The sequence below is a fragment of the Typha latifolia genome, chromosome 2, assembly GCF_019914945.1.
Source record: "Typha latifolia isolate L0001 chromosome 2, TyphaL0001v2, whole genome shotgun sequence".
In the NCBI taxonomy this organism is placed as follows: domain Eukaryota; kingdom Viridiplantae; phylum Streptophyta; class Magnoliopsida; order Poales; family Typhaceae; genus Typha; species Typha latifolia.
This window is the reverse complement of record NC_133087.1, coordinates 112,490-131,056: the sequence shown is the minus strand read 5'-3', so window position 1 is coordinate 131,056 and position 18,567 is coordinate 112,490. Positions and strand designations below refer to the sequence as shown.

Here is an 18,567-nt window from a genome sequence, read left to right as displayed (position 1 = left end):
GAAGCTTTCTACCCAAGGCCGGAAGGCCGGAAGGCCGGGCCGGCGTCTAATGTGGCAGATCTATTGAACCTTAAAAATGCCCCAAACTTGGGCTGTTCATATGGTGGGCCTGATGATGCTATTTCTAATGCGATTATGTGCTTGGGCCTAACCAATGAATGATATCCATCCCTTCTCTAAGGTCCATTAAACTCACCTGCGGGCTCGGGCTGGGGCTGGGGCTCGCAGTCGCAGTCGCAGTCGCAGATCTACTTCCATACCATATTTTCTCCCTCGCGGTCTCGCGGAGGAGATTTAGCTGTGGCTCGATGAGGTTGGTCGCCGGGCTCCTCGCCCTCTGCCTGGCGATCTGCGCGTCGTGGGAGGCCAAGGCCGTCGACGGTGCCGCCGAGGCCAACAAGACCAACAAGTTCCGCGCTCGCGAAGCCAGCGATGACATGCTCGGCTATCCCCATCTGTAAGCTTGCCTCTCTTTACGTCTCCTGCATAGATCACAATTCTCCATGTATTTTATCATCGGAATCCGACCTATTCCTTTCTCTATTTCCTTTCTGAGAACTAATAACAGTCTCTCACCCACCATAAATTTGCTGGATTTTGTAACATCCATTCCCCTATTTCTGCTTTGTTATGAATATGGATGCCTAATAAGAATGCTCACCCTTGTTATCTTCAACCGCTTGACTGGCAATCCTGCGTATCTCGTTATGGGGTCGGGGTGGGGTAATTACATTTACACTGGCAACTTTGTTTATTGTTTTACGCATCAGGCAATTGTGTTAATTAAGTCACTTCCGGAAGCTTTACTAACAGATGCTGGCACTTTCCTACAGAGATGAAGATTCTTTGTTGAACAGTAAATGTCCAAAGCATGTAGAGCTAAGATGGCAGACGGAGCTTAGCTCCAGCATTTATGCAACCCCACTAATCGCTGATATTAACAGGTAATGACCCTTAGAATTTTCACTTGATGTACGTTTAATTTAATTTGTGCTTTCTTATTTCTTGTTTTTTTCCCCTGACAGTATGAATCTGCAATTAAAAATAATAATTAATCTGTCAAATTCATACTGTTACAGGCTAAATTGACATGACTTGCTTCAGAATTTATTCATGCTTACAATATGGGGAATGCACAAAAAGAAGCATTAGTTTCTCCTCCACATATTATGCTTGCTAATGCTGATTATATCCCTAAGTTATCTTCCAAAGATATTGTTCTTGTGCATCAGTATCACTCATGATTGGATTTAGTTAATTGCTAGATAAGGATTACTTGCATGTAAGAATCTGCAATGTTGTTCTTTATCAGGCCAATCATTTTCAGCATTTGTACTTTATGAGTATGTGTTCTGATATTCATGTCTTTTCCATCTTATGATAGTGATGGAAAACTTGAGGTGGTGGTTCCGTCATTTGTTCATTACTTGGAAGTTCTGGAAGGTGTTGATGGAGATAAACTACCAGGTATCTTTTTATTTCTCTCTTAGTTTCATTCTTTGATGAATTCCTACTGACAAAGTTTATCCAATCAAAGAAAGTGAACAACGCACATGCTTTTTAAATTTTAATACTGTATCTGATCTGTGAGAATTGCTAATTGTACTTCTTTACACATACTCCATGTTGGCTATAGATTATTTAATTCCATAATGGCATTTACTATCTCCAAGATTTTTAAACTTTTTTCTAGGCTGGCCGGTGTTCCACCAATCAACTGTTCATTCTAGTCCTCTCTTGTATGACATTGATAAGGATGGTACAAGAGAAATAGCTCTAGCCAACTACAATGGTGTAATAAACTTTTTCAGGTAACTTGCTCAACTCTTAGTTTTGGTTCATCTGAGCATGTGAATTTACTACGATATTTTTTAGGATATCGGGCTATATGATGGTGGATAAATTAGAAGTACCTCGTAGAAAAGTCCGAAAAAATTGGTATGTTGGCTTGCATCCAGATCATGCAGATCGGTCGCATCCGGATGTTCATGACGATCTACTTGTTCAGGAGGCATTTGCTACGAATTCAATATCCAGTAAGTAATAAGAGTTGCATTACAATATAGCTTAGCATTGTCGACTGAATTACTCGTTTATAGTTTTATACTTTATGCTCTCTTTGAACTTTCATGTGACTGTTGTAGTAAGTAAATGCATCATCTGTCTTGAGAATACACCTCTGTTGCACTCTTCTATCTATTATTTTAGCCTGATGAAGTTTGTTATGCTTAATGGCATTGTGATAGTTAGATGATCTCTCCATCTTGAAGCTAGCTGGAAAGTTTTACTAACTAACAGAGTTTGTTGTTCTAAATAACCTCATGTTTAGTCTACAGAGGTGCCTATGTGATATAGTCCTTTTTTCGGTACAGATATCAATGGAAGTGCACCTTTGTTAACTAATAAATCAAAACCTGGACAAGTTGGATCCTCAAATGCATCCAAGCCGGTGGATGAAGGGAAACATGATTCTTCTCAAGCTGATAAAGATAATGGCTTGGCAAACATTGTGGATAATACCACGAAGCACAACATGTCTCTGGAAGTTGTTAATGCTGAGAAGGGTACAAGCCGGAGACTTCTTCAGGACTCTAAAGGAAATGAGGACCAAGCAGGAAAAGCTGAAATTCATGTCAGTGATGCTGGGAATCAAGCAGCAACAGTGGAAAATGATGAAGTTCTGGAAGAGGCTGCTGATTCGTCTTTTGATTTGTTTCGTGATGCAGAGGATATAGCTGATGATTATGGATCTGATTATGATGATTATGTTGATGAGTCCATGTGGGGAGATGAAGAATGGACAGAAAAGAAACATGAAGAACTACAAGATTTCGTGAATATTGATTCACATATCCTATGTACTCCAGTATGTGCGATATGTTTACATTTTCTTCCTCTTTATTTTGTCACTTTTTTATTGTTTTGCAAAAATTTAGTAATGGGTAGCTATCCCCTGTTACATCTAGGTAATTGCAGATATCGATAATGATGGCGTACAAGAGATGGTTGTTGCAGTGTCCTACTTTTTCGACCGCGAGTAAGCTTCATTGTTGTTTTGCAATATAGTCTTTTATATGAAGGACTGCTTTACAATTACCCATTAAGGATGACTAAGATGTTTAGGAAGCAGTTCTGTTGGCATGTTGTTAGTTCATCAGAAGGTGCATTGCTGTGTATTTCGCCCCAGAGTATGTTAACCTTGACAAATTTCTAGCTGGTTGATCGACCATGCAATTCCTTTTTCCGGCCAGTCCAGTATAAAATGTTCATTCTTACATGAAGGTTGTGGTCATGGTCTCACTTTCATTTTAACCACACTTATGTAAAAGTTTACATTTATATTACACAGAAGCAACTTGATAATGGTTGTTATATTAAGTTTTTGACTCTTCCTTTTTTTCTGTGATTTAATGTTAATAGCTGCTAATAAATTGACAGGTACTACGATAACCAAGAACATTTGGCTGATTTGGGTGGCATTGATATTGAAAAGTATGTAGCAAGTGGCATTGTCGTGTTCAATCTTGATACAAAACAAGTAAAATGGACTGCAGATCTTGATCTGAGTATTGATAGTGGAACCTTCCGCGCTTATATGTATTCTTCTCCTACTGTTGCTGATTTGGATGGTGATGGGAATTTGGACATTCTTGTTGGATCCTCATTTGGATTGGTTTATGTTTTGGATCATCTTGGTAAATATCTGGGAATACTACATTATCTCTTCTCTAGGCCATCACTAAAATTTTTCATGGGTAATATCTGGTTATTTGTATTAACATATATCTCTGTTGTTGGCCATGAAAATTCTATTGCTATGCATTGGTTTTCTGGTCATTGATATTGTATATCTACATCCTTTATCGCTATCATTTGTGTTCTCGCTGTGGTTTTATCCAGATAAGCTTATGCTTTGGACCGTCACGGTAATTTGGCATTCTGATAAGTTTATGTATAAGTTTATTCTTTTATTTTCTTTGATATTATTCATGTAACCAGGTAATGTGAGAAAGAAATTCCCACTTGAGATGGCTGAGATTCAGGGAGCAGTGGTAGCTGCAGATATTAATGACGATGGTAAAACTGAAATAGTTACAGTTGACAACCATGGGAATGTTGCTGCATGGACTGCACAAGGAGATGAAATTTGGGAAGTGCATCTTAAAAGTCTCATTCCACAGGCAAGTACCTTGCAGTTATAATTTATCTATTTATGAGTCTGTCTTTATTCATATTGGACTGTCTGATGATATGTAAACAAAAGGGAGAGGAGAGAAATGTGATTCTGCTATAATTAGATTGACAGGTTGGCAACTGCACTTGGGTTTAGTTGTGGAGCAACATCCTGCTCCAAGTCATGATATGGTATTTCAATATATGGAAACTTTTCTGAGTGTAGTCTGTGCCACAATTATGTACAAGGGCCCATTTGCCTATTTAAGCTTTTAGTAGCAGCATCATTGTTGTGCCACATTTTTTATGGTTGCAGCATTTTTCTGTAATACTAGACTCATGTTGTCAAATTGGTGCCAGGGTCCAACTGTTGGTGACATTGATGGAGATGGTTATACTGACATTGTAATCCCAACAATATCAGGAAACATATACGTTCTCAGTGGAAAAGATGGTTCATATGTTCGGCCCTTTCCTTATCGGACACATGGAAGGATCATGAGCTCGGTTCTCTTGGTTGATCTGAGTAAACATGGCGAAAAGATGAAGGGACTGACTCTTGTTACAACCTCCTTTGATGGCTACTTGTACCTAATTGATGGAGCGACAGCTTGTGCAGATGTTGTTGACGTGGGCGAGACCTCGTATGTTATGCCCCTTGGTCATCAATATTCTTTTCTGGGGAACTAAAAGTGCATTTGAAATATGCTGTGTAATTTGTATCTTTACTAATGATAATTTTCAAAATCACAGGTACAGTATGGTGTTGGCTGACAATGTTGATGGTGGAGATGACCTTGATCTTGTTGTCACTACCATGAATGGAAATGTTTTCTGCTTTTCCACTCCCTCACCGCACCATCCCCTTAAGGTAGATTCTGTTCAGTTTTTAATTACTAAAGGTAGGACTGTAATTTCTGCTAAGTTTTGGTTTGTTATCACATATTAAAATGACAGAACACAAGTGTGACCTTGTTAAGTATCGAACTCAGGTTGTCCAAGTTAAACTGAAAACCTGTTACTGTTGCCTGAACATAGGATTGTTGAGCATCGTTATATCATGAATGAGCATTGGTGTATGCTGTATAGTAATCTCTGCTGTTTCCTTACAGGAATGGAGATCAATAAGTCAGGGGAGGAACAATGCTGCATATCGATACAATCGTGAAGGGATTTACATATCACACTCATCCAGGGCCTTCCGTGATGAAGAAGGCAAACATTTTTGGGTAGAGATGGAGATCATAGACAACTACAGAGTACCTTCAGGGTCTCAAGGACCTTATAATGTCACTGTAAGACTATTTCTTCAATGATCACCACTTAATATCTTTATTATCCAATATTGTTACTCTTGTTTAACATCTTTCATGCTTACTCAGACAACTTTATTAGTTCCTGGGAATTACCAAGGAGAGAGACGGATAGTGGTCAATCAGATTTATACTCAGCCTGGAAAGCAGCGTATCAAGCTGCCAACAGTGCCTGTAAGAACTACTGGGACAGTGCTAGTGGAGATGGTTGACAAGAATGGGATATATTTCTCTGACGAATTTTCACTGACATTTCATATGCATTACTATAAGCTACTGAAGTGGCTCGTTGTCCTGCCGATGCTAGGAATGTTCAGTGTCCTCGTCATACTGTGGCCACAGGAAGGAGCAGCATTACCATCATTTTCACGGAATACAGATTAGTACTTAGTTTTTCAATTTCACATGACTAGCATCATTACCATCTCACATTATTTGTAAATGTCAGGGTTTAAGTCCCATTTCTCTGCAGCTAACATTTATCTTTCACTCTCTACAATGACTATCATGCGGACCTTTTAGCACCTTTTAGCTGTAAGGAGGTTGAGTCATTCTGATATTGTTTCTTTTTATTTACATAATTTGTTATCTTCTATATCTCTTTCTTATAAGATCAGATTCAAATTACGAGTATTATTTTGGTTTCATGGTTCCGTTCTTTTCTTTCAGTTCAAGATGACATCTTTTAACCTTTTGTATGTATAAGTTAATATAGCAAGCTACAGTCTCATATATGCCTTTGTTGACCAAGAACAGTTTTAAAATTCCATTGGTTTTGGAGTGCTAAATCTATCAAATTGATCCACCAGATGAACAGGCTAACTGCAGTACTATCTTATAACGTGGGTTATATTGTGAGAACTTTTTAAGCCCTTGTGTCCTTTTATCATATGCTGTATTTAGAAATTCAGCATCTATGCTGAGGATTTTCTTTTCGGATCCTGATTCAACTTTGAACTGCTTAATCTGAACCCTCGTCGTTGGAGAAAGGACTTGATGATGATAATGAGTCTAACCGTAGTTGTTGGCGTTACCTGTAGTTACGTTAAAGCAAAGGTAGATGCAACATGCAGGTTTTGGAACATTCTGTTTAACTGAAAGAATTTGAAGTTGGCACAAAGAACCATTGTAACACAGTTTATAATTGCAGGAAGGAATCGACAGAGTTCTGTTAAACAACCTCTTAATAACTTTATTTCCACTATTTAGAGCAGATTCCTGACTCATCATCCGAATGCAGTTCTGGTAAAGCTGATACCTCTGGGGAATCATGCAAGAAGCCATACCCGCCGTTGGCCCACCATTTCCTGCTATCCTTCCTTCATGCTGCCAGTATCTCCCTGTTCAGAATAAATAGCTACATTTCTTATTCAATTTGATGATGGCTGCATTCTTACATCTTCCTCAGTGCTTTGCTGAGAGCATATGACCTCGGTGGTAGCATAGAAAAATCTGGTTACAAAGATGTGCAACTGCTAGACAGAGAAGTAACAGAATTCCTGCAGGTCTCAAAGAAAACAACCAGTAGTCTGAGCATAGAAAGGACATGCAGCCTTCATGTTCAAACCCCACCTTAAAACCACACCAAACCACAGTGACCGCAGCATCTAAACTAACAACTATTTATGTTATAGAAAAGAAAGAGCTGTACATCCTAGGCCAAGAGAACAGAGCATCTTCCTAGGATTTTCCAACCGACAGTAATAAGTGTTTTACTGTGATCTTCAATCAATTCATAGTTACCGTAAATTGCGGAGCAGAAGAATAAAAAAGGTTCTTTGATCTAAGATTTTACAAGAATAAATGTCTACATGTGTAGATGCAGCACCTTGCACCCGGGATGGGCCATACAAAAACACAAGTGATGGTCTACCACAGTTGTTGTAAATAATTTTCCAGACTTGACATTGACAGGCTTTTTCTGCAAACCAATTACAAAATGACAACCACAACAGAGATCGACATAGGTTTTTGAGGTACCCAGACATTTGCTTTTAATTTTAAGGTACCCAGACACTGGCCATCCGACAAATTCTACTTTGTGTAGCAAACTATTTGATTCACAGAATTCAGAGTTTTTACAGAGTACAGACAGGATCTAAAGAACCTAACACCGAAAGAGGGATGTTACTTCAGGTGGTCCAGATATAGCACATTATGATATGATTTCAAGTGTATTAAGCATTTAACACCAGTCTTCAAATGAAATCTTTTCTCAATTCTCTCAACTATGGTTATCAATCACACCTCCAAGAAGTTACCCGAACATGCTCACATCTTCACCACTCAAGTAAAAATCAATGCATCAGGGATGCAGAGCCTTAATCAATTATTCATCTTCCTTCTTTAATAAGGATAAGCCCTCCTCTTTTGTGTACCCTTATAAGTGAACTCCTCAGGAAATAAGATTGAAACTTTCGCTACTAAACTAACCAGCTTTCTTGGAGTGAGCAGAATTAGGATTTAGGGAACCTTCAAAGGAGATTCTATTAGTAGTCAGAAGTCATCCCCTATTCTTGCCATGCCGATATCGCCATAAGAGAATCCTTATCGTAAGAATATGAACATAAACTACAATAAGAGAAAGTCTCACAGTGCAATTTAGATCTATAATCCACATCTCTTGTGCCTCAACTTCCAAATAAACTTATAGTTCTTTCAGCTTTTAACACACTATAATTGGTATTCACTCTTCTGTTCAAAGTTTCTGCTTTACACAATTTTCCTTTGCGGTGACTAAATAATTCCTATAAGGCTGTTCCATCAACAGTGTATGCTTTACTCAGTTCAGTTCCACAATGTTCTCTTTCTCCTCCTCCATCTTCTGAATTGCTGTAAGTTCTCAGAAAGGAACTCAAAATGCGAAGCAACCAAAAAGAAATCGAGATCACCTACTACCCCCCCACCCCCCCCCCCAAAAAAAAAGAAAAAAAAAGAAATTGATACACCAACTGATAAGAAAAGATTAAAATTCACTTCAGAGCTTTTCCTTTTCAATGATCACCAAACAAGAAAAGATGGAATGATCTTATAAAGGAATATCTAACGTTTGTCATCAATCAATAAGTAAGCACTCTGCCGCTGATACCGGTTATGCTAAGAGAAAGAAAAGATAAACAAGAAGAAGATACGGAGGTCGCCTTCTTCGTTATACAAGTCATCAAATCCAAACATAGTCGAATACTGACAGAAGAAGAGAAGAAAATGAAAAACACTGCAATGATGAAAAAGGAGTTACTACACGGCTCGCACCACAGCAAGCTAATTGTAATTGTTGTTTATCATGAGAAGACGAGCAGGAAGGAATCCCATAAGAGGAGTTATAAAGAAAGCATATACAAAGAGAGTAAAAATCTTTCATGTCGGTCACAAACCGATATCCTTTACAATTTTACCTGGATCAGAAGGGCTGGAGGACGGGCCTCTTGCCGAGGCGCTTGATCTCCTTGTCCATGCGGCCGGTGAGCATGAGCCCGAACATCTTCAGGTCGCACAGGAGGGACCAGAAGGGGTGGCCGAAGGTGGCAGGGGCGTTGCCCTCGACGAAGAAGTGGCTGTACCAAGCCAAGGCGTAACCCAATAAGGGGCCAACCAGTAGCAGCCAAGCCCGGCCCAATAAGAGTGAGGAGATGAGGCAGACGAGGCCGGTCAGGGTGCCCAAGAAGTGCCACCGACGGGTCGACGCCTTGGAGTGCTGGCTCACATAGAAGGGCCAGAACTCCTCCAGGCTCCGGAAATTCATACTCCCCTTCTCCTTTTTCTTTCTTTTCCTCCGATCACAACAACAACGAGGAAGAGGAGGAAGAATTATTGGATGGATCTTATCCGGGAAATTTGCAGAGAAAGGGGAGGAGGAGGAGGAGCCGATGAGCCAATAAGAAGGGTGGGTTCCTTTGAGATTATTTTATTCTTTTTTTTTTTTTTTAATTTATTTGCCTCTATCACTTGGCATTTATAATAAATATTTGAGCTAATGGGAAAGGGAAAGACGAACTGTAGACGGAGCTGATCTGGGACTATCCTTGGGCTGAATTGATTTGTTCTTTGCTTGGTGCTTACAGCGTCCAGGTGTCGCCCCTCGCCCCCATCTTAAAAACTCTTTTTTTTTAAAAAAAATTATTTTCCCCTTTATTATCGGATTCGACTCAAATAACATAATCTAAATAAATCAACCTCAGACCACGTTGCGCCACTTGGCAGTTGGCACCCCGCCAAGGGATTGAATTAACCGGATTTAATAGCTATTCACGTCCGTCGCTCCAGAAGCTTCACCTCGTGGCCTCTCTATATAAACCCCCCTCCTATTTGGTTTTTCTTCCCTATCTTCATTTGATAGACCGAAGAAAAATCGAGATCCTCTTTTGAGTTCCGCCACGGTACGTCTCTCTTTACTTCCGGTCGAAATTATTCAAGAGAAACATCATTGGTTTTAGTAGGATAATCCTTTTGTAGGTAATTTATGTGAAAATTATTAGATATATAGAATCGTCGATTCGTTCTTCTCTCTTCTTTACATCTCTCTGGACCAAGTGATTTAAGTGTCGGGCCAGATATCGTCAAGGAAAGAAATAGTTGTATTAGATCATTTACCTGGAGAGGAGAAGCGATTAATTTATCGGATATATAGATCAAATTCTTTTTTTTTAAATGTTCTGACCTGTTCATTATCTAATAGCGGCGCTAATTCTTTATTTGTTTCTTTTTCTCCTTCTCTGTGTCAGATGTCTTACTCGAGGAGATCGAGGTCAGTAATCTATAAGCATAATTTTTTTCCTTTTTATTTAATTTCTATGATGCTGAGGCCATTGGGTTATTTGTACTCTTATGACACGCAGGTATGATTCCCGCTCGCTCTCTCGCTCTCGTTCACCAGCCAGATCAGTTTCACGATCTCTGTCAAGGTCTAGGAGTCGCTCAAGGTATTGTTGTTCGACCCTTATGCTTATGAAGTTTTGATTATTTGCTTTATGGTTTGTTTAATTGACTTGGTTTTGCTGATATTTTCTTTAAATTGACCTCATATAGGAGCGAGGATTCAAGTGATGCAGAGAATCCTGGTAACAACTTGTATGTGACTGGTTTGTCAACTCGAGTAACAAAGGAAGTACTTGAGAAGCGTTTTGCAAGTGAAGGAGAGGTATTGCTGTTTCTTCTATCCATTTCAATATTTTTTTGTAGTATGTTTTCTGAACAAACATCAAAATAAAATTGCTCCTACCAAACATCTTGGAACTTGGATAGTTTCACCTGTTTTTTTAGAATATAAATTATAAAAACATTGTTCTCTAATAGGTTAGGTTTTTATAGTAGTGGGTAAGTTAACACTCTTTGTCATAAGTCTTTCTAGTGTGCTACCTTCATTTTTGGTTAAATTGGTAGCTTTACAATCAAGTGTCGAATTATGTTGTGATGGATATCTCATTTGAGAACTATATATTTATTTGATTTCTGTTCTTTACATGGTCGATCAGGATCAGACACTATGCATGTACATACGAGACTTGACCTTATAATTTTATAAGGTTACTATATGCACTGATTGTAGAAGTTATCGATTCATAAAGAGGTCATCTAATGTAGAAGAGTATGTGATGTTAGTAAGGGAACTACACATTGTACTGGGAAAACTTTTACATGTGTTATTACCTCTTTGAAATTTTGAGGCAAAAAATTTTGTACCAAATGCGTACACGTAATATACAGATTCTGTTTTAAAAAATTGTGATCTTTCTTGTCTCTTTAAGAAGTACAGAAAAGGAATTATTTTTTTCTCTATAATGTGGAATCTAGATGGGAAAGCTCTACAAAATAACTGACGAGGACCCTTGGGATTGGAAATTGTTGACCCATCGTATATGTTTGCTTTGCATGACTTGTACATACCAGTCATCAGTTGTTGGATAACATTGGCAAACAATTTTCTTTTGCTTTAGTTGCTTGTAGGTTGGTATGGAGCTTCTAGTGGTACTTTCTTTTTTCTGATTAGTCCTTTTTTATTCTCTGCAGGTTATTGATGTCCACTTAGTAGTTGATCCTTGGACGAGGGAATCACGCGGCTTTGGTTTCGTGACAATGGCCACAATAAAGGAAGCCAACCGTTGCATCAAATATCTGGATAGATCTGTCTTAGAAGGTCGAGTAATCACTGTAGAGAAGGTAAAGTGTTGGCATTTCTTCATTACAGTGTGGAAGCTGGTTCTGCCTGTCATTTTCATATTTATACGTGAACGGATTTATTTACACTTATAATCTGATGCTTCTGCCTGAGAGATATTTTGTTCACCTGAAGTTTCTGAGCAGCAGGGTAGATGTCTGTAGATGATCTTCATCGAACTTCAAAAGCCTTTCTACAATTTAACAATCAAATCAAACTTCCTCGAGCGAATACAGACCTTATAACCAAGGGTTGTATGCCCTGCATTATTGTTCTTTCTTATTCAGTCTGCAATGCTAATTGCTGTTTTTCTTATTGATTTGAGGATATAATTATGACTATAACTGTATTCTAACGATGCCTTCTTGTCCCTTCAGGCAAAGAGAAGGCGTGGTCGAACTCCAACTCCAGGGAAGTACCTTGGCAGAAATGGTAAGCTGCTTGCAACATTCAACTTTTTGGTGACATTTCATAAGTAAAATTTGCAGCTATACACTGCTACTTGTTGAATACAATTTTTATTATTCTCTTTCCTGAATTAACTTCTGTTAGCTTGTAACTGATTGCTTTTTATTAATGTTCAAGCACGCCGGAATTCTGTGAGCTACTCACCTGAGCAGAGGGGTCGGTACAGTTACTCTCCCTACTCATCTGAGAGGGATCGATCCTACTCCCCATACTATCAGAGGCAGTCATATTACCGTTCACGTTCACGAACTCCATATGGTCGTGACAGTCGGTCACCTGTCAGCAGGCAGCGAGGCAGATCCTACTCAAGCGACCCAAGATCTTATTCTCCTGATCGATCTGTTTCACCCTACTATGGAAGAGGTTACTACAGCAGCAGAGGCAGAGGAGACTACTGTAGGTCTCCTGATCGATCTGTTTCACCCTATTATCGGAGGGATAGCAGAGGAGGTTATGGCAGGTCTATCTCTCATTCACGCAGTCCTCCAAGAGCGAGGAGATACTCAAGGAGGAGGAGGAGCTACTCCCGCAGCATTTCCCCGAGGAGCTTCTCTCGCAGCTATTCTCCTAGGGTACGGAGGTCAAGGAGGAGCTATTGCAGAAGCTGCTATTCCCCTGGGTGCAGAAAGAGGAGGAACCCATCGCGCAGCATATCGCCAGTTGGAGTTAAAAGACATTCTAGAGAAAGCTACTCCCACAGCCGTAGTGCTTGCTCTCGCTCGAGCTCTGATTCAAGGAGTAGCACTCCTAGATCTAGATCGCGCTAACTTGCAAAACGCTATGTTTTCCAGATAATAGAAAACGTTTGTCTTGTCCTGGGTTAGTTATTATGATTAGTACAAACTATTTGATCGACTTTGTATATTTCATGCCATTTCTTTCACACGTGTATGGTTGCTTGGGAGTTGCGGTTCTTAAGTCACAGTTTGTTTGTTTCTGATATACGATGCTTGTTGACTTGATACTTATGTCACAAATTCATAGATGCGTGCTTCTAACTTTGATGGAGCCTCGTCGATTTCCAGGAAATGAATTGACCCGTTGTACGTGCGATTACATGCTAATGATGCTACAAGCCTGTATATAGCATGATACACGATCAAGTCGCGATTATATACATGTAGTCACGTAGTCACAAATAAGAGATCACATAAGCTGCTCGAGATCTGAACACGAAATATATATACGAAAATTATTTTGAGACCAAGTGATATATCATCTCATTACAGTAGGTATTTTTCCTACATTTACGACATAATAACAAGCAATTGAAGAATATTCTGGTTCTCACGCATTTGTATGAGCTTTACTCCGACCACACGTGAGCTTCACTTATAGTTTTCACTGTAGCTCACTTGGCACCTGAATCTGCTGTCTTCTTGTATTTGAACCAATTGGCAATCAAGAGATAAACTAGGAAGTTCAGAAAGCTGAGTACAGCAAGGAGCCAGAAGAAGTAATCAAGGTGACCTCGATTGAGATTGTCCGGAATCCACCCAGGCTTGCCGTTCCTTGTAGTAATACGTGTGACAATCGTGACGAGCAGAGTGCTCAGGTAGTTGCCTAGCGCCACTGTGGTGAGTGAGAGAGCTGAACACATGCTCCTCATGGCATCAGGTGCTTGATCATAGAAGAACTCCAACTGTCCAACAAAAGTGAAGACCTCTGCAGCCCCCACAATGAAGTACTGAGGAATTTGCCAGAATATAGACATGGGCACAGCATCATCCTCGGAGTCATATAGGTTGTGCCTCGCCACAATTCTGAGCCTCACAACCTCCAGAATCCCAGCAGCCAACATTGGAAAGATGGAGATGACAAGGCCAATACCCATCCGGGTCAGCTGGGTGAAGCCCCTTTCCCTGCCAGTGATCCTGCGAACTGCAGGGACAATAATACGGTCATAGATCGGGACCCATACGATGACACTGATGGTGTCGAAGATGGACAGTGAGGCAGCCGGGATCTTAAAGTGCGGACCCATGTGAGGATCCATGGTGTCACCCTGGAGAACGAACATGGTGCCCATTTGACCATAGACAGTTGAGAAAATGATACCGCTTGCCCATATAGGAAGTAATCGCACAACGCTCTTGAGTTCCTCAACCTGGGTCACCGTGCACAGCCTCCATGGGCTCACTTTGCTTTTGCTTTTGTCCTCTTGAGTCTCTATTGCTGCCTTGTCAAGGAACCTGAGCCCACGACATGAAGTGATTATGTTAATATTTTGTAAGGTACATTCAATTTTAAGCAGCGCCTCTCTGCAGTCAGATGAAGCAAATGGAATTTTATAGGAGAGTTTTACAGCAATTAGAGCTCATATACCTTTCTGAAGCATGCCATAGTCATCAAGATAGGGTATAATATTTAGCCTCTAACTTATATGAGAATGAGATAGATAGCATTGATAATTCGTGCATAATATTATCGTAGAAGTATTTTCTTTGTACATCCCAAGTAAAAAGGAAGCCGGTATGTCCTACCTATGAGTTTCAGAATACTTACTCGAGCTGTTCAGTGTGCTCAAGCTTGCGACTTCCATCTGTTGCAGACTCCTTATCTGTGATTTCGTACAGTTGTGACTTGTCAGTGGGTATCTTAACTCTGTATTTCCTTAGTGATGCCACAATAACCTGTGCGATACGAGTAATGGGGCTTCCTCCAGGCTTCTGGTGCCTATATAACGGAGTGCCAAGAAAGAAGCTCACAACAGCAATAGCCATTACCACTGCAGGGATCCCAAAGCCCCAACCCCATCCCACATTTGTTTGTATCCACACTAGGACAGAGGCAGCAACTAGGGCGCCTATGTTTATGGAAAGGTAGAACCAGTTGAAGAAAGAGCTCTTTCTTCTCTTCTCAGATTTATCAGATTCATCAAACTGGTCAGCTCCAAATGAAGATACACAAGGCTTGATTCCTCCAGTCCCTAATGCAATGAGATAAAGAGCTACGAAGACTACCGCAGTTTGTGCATTTGTTGGATCATCACATACATCACCTCGGCAAGGAGGCTTCAACCCTTTGACAGATGCTGACATTGTTAACAGCGTCAAACCCTGTAAAAAAATGGAGTATCAATTATAAGCTTCATAGTCCATAGTGTTAGAAATCAAGGTAATATATTCTTTAAAATTCTTACAAAGATGTAGATTATCATGAAGCTGGCAATTGTCCAATATCTTCCAAAGTAGGCATCAGCTAAGAAGGCCCCAAGGAGAGGAGTAAGATAGCATGTCCCCGACCAGTTGGTGACATTATTGGCTGCTGCACTGTTCCCTTGGTGGAGACGGTTCTTCATGTAGTTCACCAGGTTGGTGCTCATCCCATAATACGCCAACCTCTCACAGCATTCATTTGCTGTAAAGAGACATCAAGCCTCCTTATGTCTTGCTATTAGGAAATAGGAAATAGGAAATAGGAGAGGATAGTATTATGATACATGCACCCAAGAATTTGCAAGTGCCATACCCAGAATGTAGGGGCAAGCCTTCCAATTGCCAGTGTTCTTTCTGACAGCAGGGTTTCCTCGGAGATCTGTTGTCCCATCTTTAGTATACTTCTCTTCAACGTCTTCCATAGTTTCTTCAGGTTTAGTAGTCATCACAGTTGTTGTATGAGTGGCTCACCTAAGCTTTCAGGCCGAGAGATGCTTCATTCTTCAAATAACCATGGGCAAACATGAAAATTACAGTAAGACTAGATTCCATTAACAGTTGTTAAAAGATACAGACTGAAGGTCCTCATTAGCCTACAATGATACATGCATATGTATACACCTCAGATAATCAAGAATGGAAAGCTAATGGATGTTTTTCCTGATGAAACAGAGTGAGTTTGCTAGGCAAGGGACACTTGGTACATCTATATCAAGTAATGATCACAAGCTGCAATTTGCCATAATGAAGTACTTCTCATATACTGTTCCCTTAAGGTTCATCTTCACTCTATATTTCTGCAACATGAAAGTCTATCAGAGTGGCTTTGTTTTGGCTTGGTGCAAAAACAGGAATTCACAAGGAACTAATTACTTGTTCATTAGTACACAGAGTGCTGAATAATTAAGAATCAGGGGAAGAAAACTCTAGACATGAAGCAGGAAAATGGCTAATAACAGACATTAATAATATCTTTTTTAACCCCAGAATCATATTTGAACATATATGAGAGAGAGAATTATAGGATAAACTCTAGTTTACCTCCTCTAGGAACGGCAACCTCAGATCCAAGACTACAAATGTTTGCCTGAGTAGAGGAGAGGACAAAATTATTGATGGCAATTATAAGCTTGACACAGCGAACAGCACCATATGAGTGCTGGTTCCAAGCTATAAGATCATAGACAGAAGAAAAGTTCAAAAGAGGACAAAACACCCATTCCACTACAATAGAACTTTTTTCATGCGAAGGGACCATGGACCATTTAAGCGACCTGATTCTAGGAAAGACGTGATTGTCACTAGTAACTGCATCTCTTTAGCTGTATTACCAATATGAAAGGTACTGTTGGATCATTAGTACTTGTTCTGAATGGTGACTGGAGGAATCGAGCAATTAATGCTGGAATCAAATGGTCTGGTGCTATGGTGATCATTGGATTCAGTTTGTAAGTGGAGGTTGACCAAGATTCCAATTTGGACCAGCAATACATATCTTGGGTATTCAGTCACCTGTGGCATGATATCCATGGTCTGAGCTGGAAAATTTGGACTACCTAATTATTAGCTTTTTCGACACACACAGTTCCAAAGACAATCCAAATCCCCCGCATGCCGATCCCCTGATCCCAAAACAGACCGAGATTGGATAGACCCAAATTGTCCAGGTCCTGACCTTCCTAAATTAGATGGAGAGGAAAGGTAACTAAAAAGAAAAAAATTGTCTATCATTATAAGATGGATTAGGGGTCAACATTGGTATTGGGGGAGAGTAGCGGAGAAGACTTTAAAGCCTGATGAATTGCTTGCGTCTGCCTTCTGTCATGATCTCGTAGACCTGAATAATCCTTCCATATCTGATTTGTTTTGTTTTTTTAAATCTTTAAGAATGTGAACAATTTTATCTATAATTCCAGTGTGAATTAAGGACATAAAACACACAATCGCTGACAAATTCATTCACCAAGTAAAAGAAAACCACACGATATTCTGACGATCTGAGAATTCAAATTGAAAAGAGAGAGAAAAGAGAAATAAAAGAAGCAAGGAAGAAGAGAAGGGAGTGAGTGAGTGAGTTGATGTGGTTGACTTACCTCCCGAAAGGATCAGCAAGAGCGAGGCAGGGGGACGAGGTTACGATTATCGCAGTCAGGCTGCTAAAAAGAAGAGAGATGTGAGTATCTTGTACAAGGTGAAAAGATTAAGGAAGGTCAATAAATTATTAGATGTGATGCTGCGAAGTTAGAAAGGCAGTTTTTTAGCAATAAAATTAATTTTTTATTAATTAATTTGATGAAGATCTAATGGTTAAGATATTTAAGGGTATAATAGGAATAAAAGATATTACCGGTTTGGCAGGTAATTTTTTTTTAGATATATAATCTTGCACATTATTTTTTAACAATTATATTATCTTAATATGTTAGTAAGTAAAAGACATATATATTATTAACTGAGAATAATATATATATATATATATATATATATATCAAAATAAGGGTATTGATGTCTTTTATAATTAACTTGATGAAAATTTAATTATATTTTATTTTTTTGATTATTTTTTATTATTTACATATATCTCTCATTAGTTTAAAATTAATTTAAATTAAATTTTAATAGATAGAGATAGAGAATTATATTTAAATTAAAGTTTATCTTCAAATAATTAAATTTAAATTATTTAATATTAAATAATATTTTCTATAATTAAGGTATAATTATATTTAAGAGAGAAATCTTAACGGAAGAAAAAAAAAGTAACGAAGATCTAATAGTTAAGATCTTCAAGGATATAATAAAAAAATTAAGAATAATTATTTTTCTTAACTAATATACTTTTTTTCTGATTTTAAAATCGGTAAATTTTTGACCCCGAAACGAGAGGAGATTCGATGAATGATTCAAGATTCAAAACGGCCTGTCCAATAAATCAGTCGAAGCTAACAAAACAATTCGATTTTGCAACGATCGATTTCAAAGCCATAGAGTAAAAAACGGGGAGAAGATTCAGTGAATCTTCCAATTCGGAAATAGGCTGTCTACCAGAATCACCCAAAGCACCGATTTGAAACCCATCGACAGCAAATATATATAATATTAAATAAAAAAATGATAAAGTAAAAGGGTTAACAGTTCGTACTCACATATGGACCTTGGTGTGGTGTGGAATACGCTTGAGAAACCCAACAACTCCCAATCTTTGAGGGGAGAGAGAGAGAGGACGGACGGAACCTTGAAATAGACGATGCAGTTCAAAGCTCGGTTTTCTCTCCCTCTGTCATTTTTATAGCCGTCGCCC

General features: G+C 39.1%; 4 protein-coding genes across 12 annotated transcripts; 2 read left to right on the top strand and 2 right to left on the bottom strand.

Annotated features, from left to right (window-relative positions):
* The first annotated feature begins 212 nt into the window (after positions 1-212).
* LOC140782578 (protein DEFECTIVE IN EXINE FORMATION 1) lies at positions 213-6,133 on the top strand. Its single transcript, XM_073129215.1, has 13 exons — positions 213-457; positions 834-944; positions 1,385-1,467; positions 1,694-1,811; positions 1,876-2,036; positions 2,373-2,866; positions 2,967-3,037; positions 3,439-3,695; positions 4,000-4,181; positions 4,534-4,817; positions 4,927-5,044; positions 5,286-5,468; positions 5,556-6,133. Exons 1-13 carry the CDS (start codon positions 309-311, stop codon positions 5,868-5,870), a joined length of 2,526 nt encoding a protein of 841 aa, XP_072985316.1. The 5' UTR covers positions 213-308; the 3' UTR covers positions 5,871-6,133.
* Positions 6,134-6,560: 427 nt separating this feature from the next.
* Positions 6,561-9,366, bottom strand: LOC140782869 (uncharacterized). Of its 2 annotated transcripts, none has more exons than XM_073129705.1 (2): positions 8,882-9,366; positions 6,561-6,985 (listed from the first exon to the last, which is right to left on the bottom strand). In XM_073129705.1, exon 1 carries the CDS (start codon positions 9,226-9,228, stop codon positions 8,887-8,889), a length of 342 nt encoding a protein of 113 aa, XP_072985806.1. In that variant the 5' UTR covers positions 9,229-9,366; the 3' UTR covers positions 6,561-6,985; positions 8,882-8,886. The 2 variants fall into 2 exon arrangements, with proteins under 2 accessions (XP_072985806.1, XP_072985805.1); XM_073129704.1 differs by having other exon boundaries at positions 6,561-6,826.
* A 377-nt stretch (positions 9,367-9,743) lies between these two features.
* On the top strand, positions 9,744-13,050 carry LOC140782383 (uncharacterized). The gene is made up of 7 exons (XM_073128915.1): positions 9,744-9,862; positions 10,208-10,230; positions 10,322-10,405; positions 10,512-10,623; positions 11,493-11,642; positions 12,018-12,072; positions 12,226-13,050. Exons 2-7 carry the CDS (start codon positions 10,208-10,210, stop codon positions 12,873-12,875), a joined length of 1,074 nt encoding a protein of 357 aa, XP_072985016.1. The 5' UTR covers positions 9,744-9,862; the 3' UTR covers positions 12,876-13,050.
* A 225-nt stretch (positions 13,051-13,275) lies between these two features.
* Positions 13,276-18,560, bottom strand: LOC140782382 (protein NRT1/ PTR FAMILY 8.1-like). 8 transcript variants are annotated; one of them, XM_073128908.1, is made up of 7 exons: positions 18,413-18,560; positions 17,360-17,419; positions 16,308-16,353; positions 15,580-15,767; positions 15,251-15,468; positions 14,614-15,167; positions 13,276-14,300 (listed from the first exon to the last, which is right to left on the bottom strand). In XM_073128908.1, exons 4-7 carry the CDS (start codon positions 15,710-15,712, stop codon positions 13,460-13,462), a joined length of 1,746 nt encoding a protein of 581 aa, XP_072985009.1. In that variant the 5' UTR covers positions 15,713-15,767; positions 16,308-16,353; positions 17,360-17,419; positions 18,413-18,560; the 3' UTR covers positions 13,276-13,459. The 8 variants fall into 8 exon arrangements, with proteins under 8 accessions (XP_072985009.1, XP_072985011.1, XP_072985014.1 ...); XM_073128910.1 differs by having other exon boundaries at positions 18,409-18,548; XM_073128913.1 differs by having other exon boundaries at positions 17,360-17,422; positions 18,413-18,530.
* Between the last annotated feature and the right edge of the window lie 7 nt (positions 18,561-18,567).

Coding starts and splice junctions, on each gene's coding strand:
- LOC140782578 (XM_073129215.1), top strand. CDS start 309: ATGAGGTTGGTCGCCGGGCTCCTCGCCCTCTGCCTGGCGATCTGCGCG. Junction 3,038..3,438: donor TCCTACTTTTTCGACCGCGA/GTAAGCTTCATT, acceptor ATAAATTGACAG/GTACTACGATAACCAAGAAC. Junction 4,818..4,926: donor GTTGACGTGGGCGAGACCTC/GTATGTTATGCC, acceptor TCAAAATCACAG/GTACAGTATGGTGTTGGCTG.
- LOC140782869 (XM_073129705.1), bottom strand. CDS start 9,228: ATGAATTTCCGGAGCCTGGAGGAGTTCTGGCCCTTCTATGTGAGCCAG.
- LOC140782383 (XM_073128915.1), top strand. CDS start 10,208: ATGTCTTACTCGAGGAGATCGAG. Junction 10,231..10,321: donor TCTTACTCGAGGAGATCGAG/GTCAGTAATCTA, acceptor TATGACACGCAG/GTATGATTCCCGCTCGCTCT. Junction 10,406..10,511: donor AGGTCTAGGAGTCGCTCAAG/GTATTGTTGTTC, acceptor GACCTCATATAG/GAGCGAGGATTCAAGTGATG.
- LOC140782382 (XM_073128908.1), bottom strand. CDS start 15,712: ATGACTACTAAACCTGAAGAAACTATGGAAGACGTTGAAGAGAAGTAT. Junction 15,469..15,579: donor GGCTTGCCCCTACATTCTGG/GTATGGCACTTG, acceptor GTCTCTTTACAG/CAAATGAATGCTGTGAGAGG. Junction 14,301..14,613: donor GAGCACACTGAACAGCTCGA/GTAAGTATTCTG, acceptor TCGTGGGCTCAG/GTTCCTTGACAAGGCAGCAA.